Source organism: Prionailurus viverrinus, chromosome B1 (genome assembly GCF_022837055.1).
Source record: "Prionailurus viverrinus isolate Anna chromosome B1, UM_Priviv_1.0, whole genome shotgun sequence".
NCBI lineage: Eukaryota > Metazoa > Chordata > Mammalia > Carnivora > Felidae > Prionailurus > Prionailurus viverrinus.
This window is the reverse complement of record NC_062564.1, coordinates 8,259,462-8,274,396: the sequence shown is the minus strand read 5'-3', so window position 1 is coordinate 8,274,396 and position 14,935 is coordinate 8,259,462. Positions and strand designations below refer to the sequence as shown.

General features: G+C 40.6%; 1 protein-coding gene across 2 annotated transcripts in view; it reads left to right on the top strand.

Annotated features, from left to right (window-relative positions):
• Positions 1-14,935, top strand: part of VEGFC (vascular endothelial growth factor C) — a 109,816-nt gene that overhangs the window by 68,751 nt on the left and 26,130 nt on the right. For both annotated transcript variants that reach the window (XM_047856595.1, XM_047856596.1), the window contains exons 2-3: positions 5,132-5,345; positions 6,778-6,968. In XM_047856595.1, the coding sequence (XP_047712551.1) occupies positions 5,132-5,345; positions 6,778-6,968 (405 nt within the window). The remainder of the gene's footprint in view (positions 1-5,131; positions 5,346-6,777; positions 6,969-14,935) is intronic.

Genomic DNA, 14,935 nt, shown 5'->3' with positions numbered 1-14,935 from the left:
AAAAATGGAGAAGACAGAGGAAAAGAAATATCGTCCCAGAACTGGTACAATACTGAGAGTTATAGTCCAAAACTGAGTAAAAATTTCAATTTATCTAAAAAACAATTTCTGTACTGTTTCATCTCTAATGATGTTGTAATGACAAGTAATTCCACCCTTAACTGTAAGATTTGATACTTCCATATCAAATGTCTGTTTGGATCAGCATAAAAATTCTGTGAAGAAGGTATCATCATTCCCATTTTACAGAGCAAAGTGAGACTCAAATGAAATCTAATGACACTCCATTAAGTAAGGTCTTTAGCCAGGATGGAAATCTGGATAGCTTCTTTTTCTTACACAGATACAATGACTGAAGTCTAATGGGAATAAGTCAATTAATTGCTCAGTATCAAGCTATTTTTATACCATTTTGTCTGTCATAGCTTCTGCTTTGGGCAGTGGTTGCTATACATTAAGTAATATTTGAAGGGCACGCTCTGTGGAGACAAAAGAGTGAAGCCAATGAAGGCTGAACTAACTGCTGATACTGTGCCCTGCCGGTACACTTAAAGATGATTATTTTTATTTTCTTTATTATTGTTATTATTATTTAAAAATATTAAGTTTACTTATTTATTCTGAAAGAGAGAGAAAGCACAAGTGGGGGAGAAGCAGAGAGAAAGGGAGAGAAAAAGAATCCCAAGTAGGCTGTGAACTGTTAGAGCAGAGCCCAACACGGGGCTCAAACCCACCAACAGCAAGATCATGACCTGAGTCAAAGTCAGATGCTTAACTGACTGAGCTGCCCAGAAGCTCCTATTATTATTTTTTTTTTTATTAAAGAGAGAGAGTACAAGCAGGGGAGGGCAGAGAGAGGGAGGGAGACCATCCTAAGCAGGCTCCATGGCACCTGACCCAGGGCACCATATCTCATGACCATGGGATCATGACCTGAGCCAAAATCAAGAGTCAGACGCTTAACCGACTGAACCACCCAGATGCCCCAAGATGATTACTTTTTAAAAAAAATTTTTTTTTAATGTTTATTTATTTCTGAGACAGAGAGAGACAGAGCATGAACAGGGGAGGGGCAGAAAGAGAGGGAGACACAGAATCAGAATCAGGCTCCAGGCTCTGAGCTGTCAGCACCGAGCCCGACGCGGGGCTCGAACTCACCGCGAGATCATGACTCGGGCTGAAGTCGGACGCTTAACCGACTGAGCCACCCAGGCGCCCCAAGATGATTACTTTTAAATTTTCATTCTGCTAGTAAAAGTTATATATGTACATTTTTTAAAATTTAAAGTACGTAAATATATGAAGAAGGACATAATACCTTACATCCTGTAATTTGGAGACGATATGTATAGATAGATGGAAAGATAGATCTATTTTTGCTGCATTTTTTACTCTTGTCTATAAACACACACATATGCATACTATCTCTACATAAATTTGGTTTTGTAAAAAAGACTGTACTACAGGTATAAACAATGTGCGTACTGTGGATAAACTGTATACTGTACTTCTTCATAAAGTATTTATGAACCTCTTTACATGCCTCAGTTATGTATCATTTTATAATGTCATTTTATTACATTTCTGTGCTAATTTCTGTTTGTGCTATATGTTATTTAATATATCCTTTTATTATTATCTGTATAGATTATTTTTCACATTCATAATGATAGACAGCCCCATGATGAAGTTGTACATACATCTGGCATAATTATATTCTCACTTCTGCCGGTCGGAAATTTTAATTCCAAAGTGAATGTGCCGTATAAAATGAAGCTATTTTTTAAATCCTTTCAATTTGAAATAACACATTTGCCTTAAATAGCTGTACAAATTTATACTCCCACCAGGATTGAAAAAAAACTATAGCTTCCTTCTTTTCACCATCACCAAAAACATATTAATATGTTCTTAGTGAATATTCCATTTAAGATCTTTGCCCATTTTTCTACTGAAGTACCTGTTTGCTTTTTTGTCATTAACTGTTCATGCGGTATTTTAAGAATACTAGTCCTTCTCCATCTGTCCTGTATATTGCAAATAGTTTTTCTACTTTATTGTCTTTTATTTAGTTTACAGTATTTGCTACCATACAGATAGTTTACATTTTATTTTTATATTCACCTTCAGAAAGGCCTTTTTGCAGCCTAAGAGCTTAAATATAACTTTCATTTTCTAGTCCTTTGTTGTGGTTCGGTTTTAGGTTCTTTTCTCAAATTTTTTTATATTGCATTTTTTCTATTTGGAATGCTATGCTTATGTTTTTCTCCTATTTGTCTACTGAGTGACAGTGTTTTCTGTCATAGATACAAGTATTGTTATTTTCCCTTCTTTTTATTTATTTTGAGAGTGAAAGAAAGCGCAGGCAGGGGAGAGGCAGAGAGAGAGAGAGAGAGAGGAGAGTGACAATCCCAAGCAGGCTCCACACTGCCAGTGCAGAGCCTGACACGGGGCTCGAACTCCCAAACCAGGAGATCATGACCTGAGCTGAAATCAGGAATCGGACGCTTAACTGAATGAGCCACCCAGGCACCCCTGTTATTTTCCCTTCTTAATTTGAAGTACAAATTAAAACTTAAAATAATAACTTGAAACTTAATTGGAAGTCCCTCCTTGCTACTACCTTTTATCTTAATGCCCTGGGGTGCACATTTCATTGTGGCGTGTAACACTGGAGTGTGGTCCCACAGCCCTTCCTGGCAGAGTGCACACTCATGCCTGTGCCTGAGATTCATGTGATCAGCTGAGGTCCCATCCTGACTTTATTTCTGGCTGAATTATGGAGAAAAGAATCCCGGGGACCCACCAGTCACACAGACCCGTGCTGCTTCTGTTGGTTCAAGGGCTATTCAAGCAAGCAGAGGCAGCCAGAAACCCATCCATAGCGTTTCACTTCCGGTAGCAATGACCAAACATTGGCCCATGTACTTCTGCAAACTTTCCTTCCAGTTGCAATCCTTTTCCATTACGACACATTTTGAGTCTTGAATGTCGTGTCATGTGTGAGATTTTCTTGAGACAAATATTAAGAGTTGAGAGACTGTGTGAGGATATGTGGTCACTTTCGCCTAAGCTGGGATCTGTCCATCCCCACCCGCCATGTTGCCAATGGAATTACTCTGGGTATAGCTGCCTGGCATGTCAGGAATCACCCTATATATTCCAGAAGGTAATGGATTAATATCAGTATTTTTAAAACAAAGACCTAAAGACATTAAGTGATATGCCCCAATTACACAATTAATGAAGAAAGGGAAAATCCTGAAATTAATAGCCAATTTTATTATCTAAAAGAAAGGAACACATTTCATAATCTACTGCCTATGAGGCTCTATAATGATAAAAGGAAATTATGTTAGATGCTGTTTCTCAAAGCACAGTACAAATAGCACCTACATCAGAATAACTTTGATTATTCATCTAATGGTGAAAAGACTTTCAATTAAATAGTATTTTGATTTTTCAAAGCAAATATTTCAGTTTTGTACATCAAAAATTAGAAAGGAGAAACCTGTAACCTGCTAGAATGTGGAGTGTTGACCTCCATCTGAGACATGCGGGGCAGTTCCTGCATTGAACAGCTTTCCGGCTGACCCCTGTGCACGCCCCACTTGAAGAACCAATGTCTGAAGTGTTTACTTCCATATTTAGACCTCCATATTTATGAAAGCATAAACTAAACTTCTGATGTTGTAGTTCACTTTGTATACAAAGTTAAATAATGTCCCATTTTCCCCAAATTTCAAAGTATGATTTAGAAAACTGTTGTTTTTCATAGCTATGGTAACTACCTGAATATAATTGTTTTCAGTTTATTTATTTATTTTGTGAGAGAGAGGGATTGTGTGTGCGAGAGAGAGGGGGGCGGAGAGAGAAGCCCAAGCAGGCCCCACATCACCAGCACAGATCCCAGTGCAGGGCTCAAACCCACAAACTGTGAGATTATGACCTGAGCCCAAATCGGACACTTAACCAGCTGAGCCACTCAGATGCCCCAGTAACTACCTGAATATAACTTGGAATGTTCGACTTAATTGGATACACTAATATAGACAATCACGTATAAGCAGAATTCACCTTCTCTGGATCGTTTCATGTCTTTTTCGTAGCAAAATAAATCTTCAGTGTCAACATTTTTGGGAATACTTGGAGGTTCTACCAAAATACGTACCTAAATGTGATACTTTTGTTGAAATCCCTTTCTTCATGGGATTATTTATTCTAAAGTAACTTCTGTAAAATTAGATTCCTAATCCCAAGCATCCTGCTTAATTATATTGATGCTGGTAATTAAAAGTGAAGCAAAGGATTACAGCAGACTACGGTTTATATGTGCTGAAGGCTAATACGAGCTTGAATAAATTTTCTAACTTAAAATTTGCCAATTAGGTAACACTGTATATCGAACAGGCTACTTTAGAAATTGTTTTTAAAATTATGTGTCACAAAATTTTTGTCTTAAGACCCAAATATATATTTTCCAAATTTGGTTGTGGTACTTAATTTCATTTTTAATTGTGGTATTGATTCAAATTAAAATATGAATATAATTTTACCAAGAAAAGTTAAAACTCGGGGATAATTGATAATATATTTTAAAAATTTTTTAAATTTATTTTGAGAGAGTGAGGAGGGGGGAGGGGAAGCGGGGAGAGAGAGAATCCAAAGCAGCCTCTGTGCTGTAAGCGCAGAGCCCAACATGAGGCTGGATCCCACGAACCGTGAGATCGTGACCTGAGCTGAAACCAAGAGTCAGACACTTAAGTGACTGAGCCACCCAGGCGCCCTGATTTTTTTTAATTTTTTTTAATGTTTATTTATCTTTGAGAGAGAGAGTGTGAGCAGGGGCAGGTCAGTAACAGAGACAGAGGGAGAGACAGAACTCGAAGTGGGCTCCAGGCTCTGAGCTGTCAGCACAGAGCCCGACGCGGGGCTCGAACTCACAAACTGTGAGATCATGACCTGAGCTGAAGTCGGACACTTAACCAACTGAGCCACCCAGGCGCCCCAGGCACCCCAATTTTTAATAAGGATCTGGCATACGTAACATTAAACCTACAGGTTTTTTGTGTGCATTATTTCCAAATCCCCTAATCTGAGAAATGACCGATCTTGCGTGTTTCTTTGATAGGCATATGCCGGCAAAGAGCTGGAGGAGCGACTGCGGTCCGTGTCCAGTGTCGATGAACTCATGACCGTACTCTACCCAGAATATTGGAAAATGTACAAGTGTCAGTTAAGGAAAGGCGGCTGGCAACATAATAAAGAACAGCCCAACATCAATGCAAGAACAGAAGACACTGTAAAATTTGCTGCAGCACATTATAATGCGGAGATCTTGAAAAGTAAGCATGGGAATAAAAATATTTGATAAGCTTCAGTCAGCCCAGTGAAAGCTGCTAGTCTGTTTTCTTTCTTTTTAATTTCAGTGTTTGTACCACTAAAGCCCTTTAGGGCTGAAAGCAGACAACAGAAATAAAGGTTTTCAAAATATAGCATTTTATGACTTCACCGTGAGTGGTTAAGAGGATTTCTAGAAATATAAAGAATAGAAATGTGGATGCATATCAACACGTTTTTTTTTCAATTGAGGTGATATCCCAATGCAAAATTTTCAAAAGGTGAAGATATATTTTACACACTCTGTAAGCATTTAAGCATTCTATGTCTTACAAAATAATTGCACAGAAATTTTTTGATTTGGATTCAGAAATGCCGAATTTCTAAATCACCCCAAATCATCTTTCCAATGACTTCTTCTTGCCTTGTTTCTTGATAGCTGGACTTTGGGAAAGCTACTAAAAGATCTACCAGAAAGAGTCACAAAAAATTACGATGCCGGGTAAAGTGGCATGGTATAAATTGGTGGGCTACTTTTAAAAAATAAGCCCCTTCAGTTGTTGGATATGAATCGCTCTCAAGGTTTGAGATTGCAATTTATTTTCAAAACAAACACACACAACATGGCTTCACGGTTGAGTAACCAATAGCTTCCATTTTTTTTTCTAAAAATTTTACTTGAGGGCAAATAGGGGAAAAATAAGCTAAAACATGTTAAGAAGTACGTCACCTATAATGCAGTAGTTAAAAGGTCAGCAGTGCTATGGCCAACCCACTAACCCACTGTAAACAGAATTCCAAGAGAGTATCAAAGGAGCAGAAAAATTAGACTTTCCCGAAAGCACTTAGTTCAGGATCCAGGCCCCACTTGATGGAAAATACCCCTGACTTTCAAGTAGCCACGGCCATAACATTATCCGAAGCTGCCAAGCAGCCTGCCTGAAAACCATCTCTGAACACAGTCCAAACCCATAGCCATTTTCTCATTTATATTTCAGTTTAAAAAGAAAAATTAAGTCACGTTCACATTTGCTCGGAGACCACAAAAATAGTCCATGCTATAGCCGAAGAATGTGACTTCCTCTCCGCGGGTCCTGCAAATGATTAAATTTTCATCTTCTTAAGCAAAGAAAACTGAGCACAAGTGCTGTAGAAAATCGGTGTCGTTTCAAGAAAGCATAATCCTAATTTTAGCTTGTTACACGGCTGGAGAGATCCGTGTTTCAAGGAAAATATCCTTAGGCCCCCCGTGAAATATCGTATCATATTCCAGGTCACGGGGCAGCTTAGGATCCCGTCGACTCCTTTTATATTTTTGTAACGTTACATCTCGCGCTTAAATCTGGAACTCTGCAATGGAAAGCCGCTGGCGACTGCCAGAGGCTCTGGCCCTCGCGGGCTTCGTTGTGACTCACGGCCTTCCCTGTGACCCGGCAGGTATTGACAGCGAGTGGAGGAAGACTCAGTGCCTGCCGCGTGAGGTGTGTATAGATGTGGGGAAGGAGTTCGGAGCGGCAACAAACACCTTCTTTAAACCCCCGTGTGTGTCCGCCTACAGATGTGGAGGCTGCTGCAACAGTGAGGGCCAGCAGTGCATGAACACCAGCACCAGCTACCTCAGCAAGACGGTAGGTGGGTGGGTGCCGGGGCTCTGCCCTCCAGAGCCGCCGACGTTGTCGCTGGGAATGAAGTTCATTTCTCAGGGCCCCGCGGTTTGGATGGTACAATCTCACAGAGAAAGTAACTGATGCTTGAGGAACCCTGTTCGTGGTAGCGGTATCCGAGAATAAACGCACTACGAGTGCGTGTCTGAGAGAGAGAGACCCAGCTACTTTCCTTTGGCAATAAAACGACTGTCAGGTGCTTAAGTCTTCCCATGATAGAGACACAGCACGAATTACACGTTCAAAATACATGCTGAAATGCGGGTGGGTGTTCTGTGCAACGGCCTAATACTGAGATGAGCCAGCACCCTGAGCTGAATTGTGTTCGTCCAGGAAGCAAAGGAAATGGTCTGCCGCTCAGTCTCATGGATTCTGAGTTACCTGTGAGGTCCCATCACACGAGACGGGAGGCTTTGAACAAATAGCCCAGAAACGTATCTTAAGGTCAGGTGCTGGGATCTTGGGAGCGGATGCGCTCACCTGCACTGCGGGTCGGCCGTGGAGGAGGCGGCTGGCCGTCAGAGGGCACGTCTGGGCGCTGGTGGTGGCCACGGGGTGTTGTTTGAAGGGGTGTGAGCCACTGGCCTCTGCACAGAGATGTCTGGAGAAGCCCGGGGCCTGGGCCGGGCTGAGGCAGACTCCCCGAACGACAAAACCGTGTTTGCCTAAAAGGCTTTTCTGATCCATTTTGGGAGGTGGAATAACATAGGCAGCCTGGCTACATCCAGAATTGTACTTTGACTTGTTTTTTTTTTTCAGTTTTATTTATTTATTTTTGAGAGGGAGACAGAGAGAGTGAGTGGGGGAGGGGCAGAGAGAGAGGGAGAGAGAGACAATCCCCGGCAGGCTCTGCTCTGTCGAGCGCGGAGCCCGACTCGGGGCTCGAACTCACACACCGTGAGATCATGACCTGAGCTGAAACTAAGAGTCGGGCTCTTAACCGACTGAGCCACCCAGGCACCCCAAGAACTGTACTCTGACTTTTAAAGTGAAAAATAACTTCAAAAACGGGATGCTCGGTGTGATTTGTACAGTGTGGAATGATAACAGGGTCACACTTTTAGTCAGATAATGTCTCTACTTGGAACCCGTGTAGAGACGCTTCTTCTCGTATAGACCTTGCTGCTCAGAAGTTTGGATCGCACTAATAAAATCTACTCTTATTTTGATAGAACTAAGTGGAAATGAAAGTTAAATTGCCTTTCTGAAAAAAAAAATCGTATTTCTTTTTATTGCTCATACACCTGCTGAAGGAGCCATATGTTTCAGATACTAAGACTTGCAGGAGGAAACAAAAATTATCAAACTGTATTTTCTATTCAGTTTACCTCTGCCTAAACTCTAAAGACTAAAAACGAAAATGAAAAGGTGATGCATCGGGGCCTGGCGTCCTCCCTGTTATCATAATTAAGCACAGCCAGAAGGACTTCATTTATTCTTGATGAAGCAGCATACTCCTAAATACAGTCACGCATTTAGAAACTTAGTAGAATGTTTGTGGGCCATAGCATAACATTCCAGTGCTTGATAAAATTCTGATATTTGAATGGAATAACATATCATCGTAGTGTCTGAGCACAGCACCTCTTATTCACTCTTTCCCCTCCTTCATCAAACAGTGATTAGAAATTTGGTAGCTGAGAACCGCTACATTTACTGTATACTATTCGGAATAAAATGCTACTGATTTCACAGGTTTTACTGGATAATAGGGCTTTAGCTCATCATAACCCTGAAGTATAACAGGATTTTAGAAATCCTTTTATAGGTGTTGGCACTAAACACCTTCTTTCAAAAATATCGAACTACTTATTCCAGTGGGATAGTCTCTAAAACATAACGCTCATTTTTAAAGAGATGTTAAAATTAAAAATGTTGCTGGCTTTCATACTTTAGCTGAAGCCCATCAAAGGATTTTTGGCCTTCTCTGTTGTCACAGTTAGAGAAAATACACGAGGGTGATTTGGGAAATTACCTTTTTGGAATGTCTTTAATAGAATATTATTTGTAAATATTTCCATTAAGCAATATGGTATCTACCCTAGATTATATTATTATTGTGGGGTTTGACTTAAGGCAAATAGCAATTTGGTTGACCTTCAATAAGTCCAGATAAACCAGTTGCATTTTGCAAAGACCAAAGGGCTAGGTCTGGTTTAAAACTGGGATGGCATGGAAGAGCCTCAAAAAATAGATTTTGAAGATTTCATGAAATAAAATGTTACCTACTAAGAGCTCATTATTTGTCATCTCAAAAGTGCCTTATTGGATTTGGTTGTTGGGTGAAACTTTATCATCAAAGTGCTCGTGTTGTAAAGGTGAAAAGTTGAGTCATAACTGTTTTAGAATTGGGATGTTGTTTCGTTGGTTCTTTTCTTGAAATCCCTGTCTTTTTAGAGTTAATTTATTTTCTCGGTGAAAATCAGTTGCCAGTTGACAATAGTGCTGTTTTTCATTATTAATTCCTTCCACAAATTCTTCTATGATGCCTTGTTAAGCTCACAGAAAAAAAAAATAGTTTGAAATGAATTTTCTCTGGGGCACCTGGGTGGCTCAGTCGGGTAACTGTCTGACTCTTGATCTCGCCTCAGGTCATGGTTTCACATTTCGTGGGACCAAGCCCTGCGTTGGGCTCTGGGCTGACAGTGCGGAGCCTGCTTGGGATTCTCTCTCTCTGCCCTCTGCCTCTCTCTGCCCTTCCCCTGCTCACATGCACTCCCCACCCCCCCACTGAAAATAAACTTAAATGAAGTTTCTGTAAAAAAAAAAGTCTCAGACTTTATAGTATATTATTTATTAAATATTTTCATATTTAAGTTACATATTTCAAAATATATCTTTTTTAGATACAGATGCTCAGATGTTTTGTGTAATAGTTCCTCAGACAAGCTCTTAGTTCCCCAGTACCACGCTCAGCCCAAACAACACCCTGGTCTTGTGGTTTTGCCCCTGGACACGTGTCTTCATCTCTAGTCAGGAGCACAGGGGTCGTCCTTGACCTCTCCCTTCTCTTGTCACACATCCAGCCTGTCACCAGTCCGATGTTAATTTTGTCCCGTAAGTATCTTGAATCCCCATGTCTACCACCATCACTCTAGTCCAACATACTTTTCATGCTTTTTCCAGCTAACGAAAAACCAGCCTCTCTGTTCTCCTGCTTCCATCTCCCCTTGATTCTCTCAACTGCCCCCAAATGCGATATTTTTTAAAACACAAGTCTTAGGGTGTTTCCAGCATAAAGACCCTTCGGTGATTTCCCACTGCTCTTAGAATACAACCAAACTCTTTATCACAGCCTTGAATGTCTGCTTGGCTCTACAACATGGTCTGACAGAAGTGTCCCTTGTCCTTACTTTTTGTGCTTCTAAATGCTCTAGGCTTCCTTGAGTTCCTTCCACTGTGCCCCCTCTGGCCCAGGATCTTTGCTCATACCCTGGCCTTCTGGTCTCCTCCTTGCTGGGGTACCAGTTCTTCCAGTCTCCATCACATGACTCAACAAGTCCCTGGGGGAGATTTATCTGACCTCCTTGATTGGATCCTGTTTCTTTTAAATTCTTTATAGTCTCCCCTACTTTTCTTTCATTGCACTTAACTGCAGCTTATAAATCCATTTGTAACAATAGCCATTATTATTTGATTAATGTCTGTCTCCTCCTTAAAGCCCAAAACAGGTCTGTGTTGTTCATCGGTTACCTGAGTATCTACCACAGAATTAGCATACAACTTACCCTTTTGGAACCACATAAAAACTGGACCCTCTCACCAGAAAAAATGAAAATATGGACATACCCACAGTATTTACGCCAAGAGTTCCAAGGACATGGCTTCCTTACCCTACTCCTTATCTGTTGAACCAGATTTTAAAACTACTGCCTTGAAGGTTAATGATAATAAAATAGTCGGGGCGCCTGGGTGGCTCAGCTGGTTAAGTGTCCAACCTCAGCTCAGATCATGATCTGGCAGTTTGTGAGTTCGAGCCCTGCATGGGGCTGACAGTTCAGAAACTGAAGCCTGCTTCAGAGTCTGTGTCTCCCTCTCTCTCTGCCCCCCCCAACTCACGTTCTTGTCTCTCCCTCCTTCAAAAATAAACATTAAAAACAAATAAAATAGTTGATTAACTCACCTGTGTAATTTTATTTATTTTTGAGAGAGAGAGAGCATGTGCTCTCGAGAGTGGGGAAGGGGCAGGGAGAGAGGGGGAGAGAGAGAGAGAGACAGAGACAGAGACAGAGAGAGAGAGAGAGAGAGAGAATCCCAAGGAGGCTCTATGCTTTTAGTGCAGAGCCTAACATAAGGTTCAGTCCCACAAACTGAGAGATCATGACCTGAGCTGAAATCAAGAGACAGAGGCTCAACTGAGGTACACAGGTGCCCCAACTCACTTGTGTAATTTTTAAATAAATGGATCCTATTGCCTAACAAAAGTATATGCTGTCAATTTTAGAACAGTATTGTTAAATGTCTGTTTTTTAACACATAGAAAATTCTCCCACTTTCTTTTCCCATTCATAGATGGCAAGAGCAAAAGTCACCATTCTAGGGGTGCCTTGGTGGCTCAGTCGGTTAAGTATGCAACTTTGGCTCAGGTCATGATCTCCTGGTTCCTGAGTTCGAGCCCCACATCAGCTCTGCACTAACAGTGTGGAGCCTTACTTAGGATTCTCTCTCTCTCCCGCTCTCTCTCTCTTCCCCTCCCTCTCCCTCCCTCCCTCCCTCTCTCACTCTCTCAAAATAAATAAACAAACTTAAAAATCACCATTGTATTCCTCTTACCACTGTCTTACTAAATACATGCTTACTTTACACAATATGTGCCAAATAGATCTCAGGAGTGCCTTGAGTAAAATCTAAACTTGGGAAACATAGCATCACTGTTAGTAAACAAAATCAATAAATGTAGTCTTCAGTTGATCATTGGTGGTTTTTCTGTGACCAGTGCATATTTGTTTCCTGCAGTGGCATGATTAGGTCCCATGTTGACCTCACTGGTGCCAGAGTAAAAGCATTTATTCAAGGATGAGTATGTATGCACAACAGCACACACACTTCTCTGTCAAGTTGGAAGCCTCATGTGGGTGCAGGCTTCAGAACGTTATAAGGCTTCCAGGCTAAGAAGAACATTTAGTGCTAAGTTTAAGGTATGTGTAGGTGAACTAGAATTTGGTCCAGTATATTTTTCTACAGGAAAACTACATCTACTTTTGATCATATGGAATCAGTTCTCAGTGTGTTTCATCCTCTTGCACCTCTAGCCTTCACAGAATTTAGGTTTACTAGTATAACAGATTTATGATGTTCAAATCATTTCACCTGCCTCCTCCAGTCATCTGCTCCTATGAAAAATCAAGAATTTACCTATAACATTTTTGAGATCCGGTTCCCTGCTGTTGGTTTTGTGTTGTTTTCTCAAGTTTTTTTAGATCCTTTTTGATAGGCTTGATATGTGCAGTAATCATAATTCTTATAAGTTCTGATCTACAGAGCAGTAGTGTTTTTAAACCTTGTATGCATCACTGTAACAGCAGGCTAGATCTCATCTCCTCACTTCCATTTGCTGAAGAGTTGCAGAGTTTGAATTAAAAATTTGAAATGCGTTGAAAACAAGGTACTTAGCCCTCAGAGTTCTGCCCCAGGACGCGTTCTTTTCTGACTCCACACTCTTTCCTTGGGTTTCCTCATCCACACTATTTTGCTCTTCATGGGGATTACTCCAAAATCCTTATCTCCAGCCCAGTCTTCTCTCGCGGTTCCCATACTCAACCCTGTGACTCTGCTTCCTCTTTGACGATCATGGAAAGTGTGTGCCCCACTGGAGTTTACGACCTGTTCCCGCACAGCCACCCCACCTATGCAAATAGACAAGCAATCAGCCCTTTCCTCTTCCAGTATTCTCTTAGTAAATAACACCCCTCATCTTGTGGGTTAATCCAAGTTATTCTTCCTTTCACTACAAGCCCAATCAATTCCTGTTAAATCTGTCTTCCAGACATGGCTAGAATCCATCTGGTGTCTTCATCCTGCTGATCCCACTCTGATCTAGGCCACATTCATCAATCACCTGGGCCAGACAGCCTAGTAACTGGTCCCATGTCTCCACTCGTACTTCCCTCTAGTCCATTGGCTACATTATAGCAGTAAGTTTTCTCTTTGCTAAATGCTAAATCAGTTATTGCCCATGCTATCATCGTTCTTATTGGTCAATGCAAATGTTCTAAGTCATTAAGCATTTTGAGCAGCACTCTCCTTTAGGTGTCTTCTTTAGGTAAAATCCATCCACACGGTTCGCTAGGCCCTCTGTGATCTGGCTGCCACCTAAATCCGTAGCCTCAGTGGTCACTGCTTTTTCCCCCAAATATTGCTTTCCACAAGAACCCAAATGCTTTCACTCCTTCAATTATGTCAGTATCTCTTAGCCTCGAAGTCACTACAATACTGTCCTTTGTGTTTGAACATCTCCTTATATACCACCTTGACCTCCCATACTCATCTAGCTAATTTCTACCCATCTTTAGGCCTGGATAAGAATGTCACTTCCAAGGCATTGTGTTGTCTGCTCCATAGCATCCTTTATTGCCCATATAACATCATTATCTATTCTGTCAGACTGTTTTAGTCCCTGAGCCCTAAACTCCATGAAAGCAAAGATTGTGTTTGGTTATTACGCTGGAGCACAGCACAGTCATTGGCATGTAGGAAACGCTAAGCACTCAATTGAATGAATACAGGAAAAAGAACAGATTTGAGGCCAAGGGTAGATCTGGGAATATGCCAATTTTGAAAACTCTGAGTGATATTTATGTGGAGAAAGGAAGAAGATTGGGCAGGTAACTCTAGAACTCTATAACAGTGATGGGATCCCTAGCTATAGATATAAGAGGAAACATCATATTGATAAATGTTGTCTGAAGCCATGGTGTACTTGTTACTATGGAGAGAATTCATATAAAAGCCAGTGCCAAGGGAAAGCCAACATTCAGTCATATAGTACCACCCGTTTCTCTTCCTAATTTTATAATATCATCCCTTCTCCCACCCAAAGAATCCACTCAGATAGTTTTTGATAGTAAAAACAATTATTTTCATTTAAATTCAGTTAAGTGTGGTGAAGTACCCACTATGGGTGCTTCCTACCCTGTTGTATAATGGGTATATAGTCATGTATGGACCCTGCACTAACGGAGCTTACAATTTAGCAGGGAAAATCAGCATTTATCAAGCAAATAAAAGCAGCCTAAGTGTTGTAAAGAAGAAATAAATGCAAGGGTTTATGGAAATGCATATCAAGGAGGACAAGGCGTGAAACTCCTGAAGGCAATGTTTTCATGCATGGTTTAACATTTTCACTAATATTGCAGCTTATAGAGGCTTATACCTAATACCTTTCCTAAGTGTATTTTTTATTATATTTTCAGTGTACTATAAATGGGAGCATGTGATGATCTCTTTCAAACATAAAAGGAAGTTTCTAATGGCTGTTTTTTCTGACGGGGATGAAAAAAAAAAAAAGTTGTTGTTTTGTCAAAGGAGTTCCAGACACAACTTTTAACAACAAAAATCACCAACTAGAATCATATAAATTTTAAAGACAATGTACCTTAGGTGATATAAAACCCAACTTTTTTTTATAGAAACTTCCTTAGAATTCTTTTTAATAGGGCTCAACGAAGGGCAGGTTTCTAGAATGTGCGAGGAAACCAGCAGAAGGAGCCCGCTCACTCTGGAAGCTGGGCCTCCTCTGGTCCATGCTGATGGACACAGACAGCAATATTTAAGATTCTGTGTTGCCATCCAAAAAAAAACTATTACATTTTTAATTATTCCATAAAGAAATAATATAAGCATATGTATTAGCAAAAACATTCCAGATTGTATCTGAGTTCAACTGCATGCTTCATAAAATGTTCTTTTACAGCAAAATTTATTTAAACCCG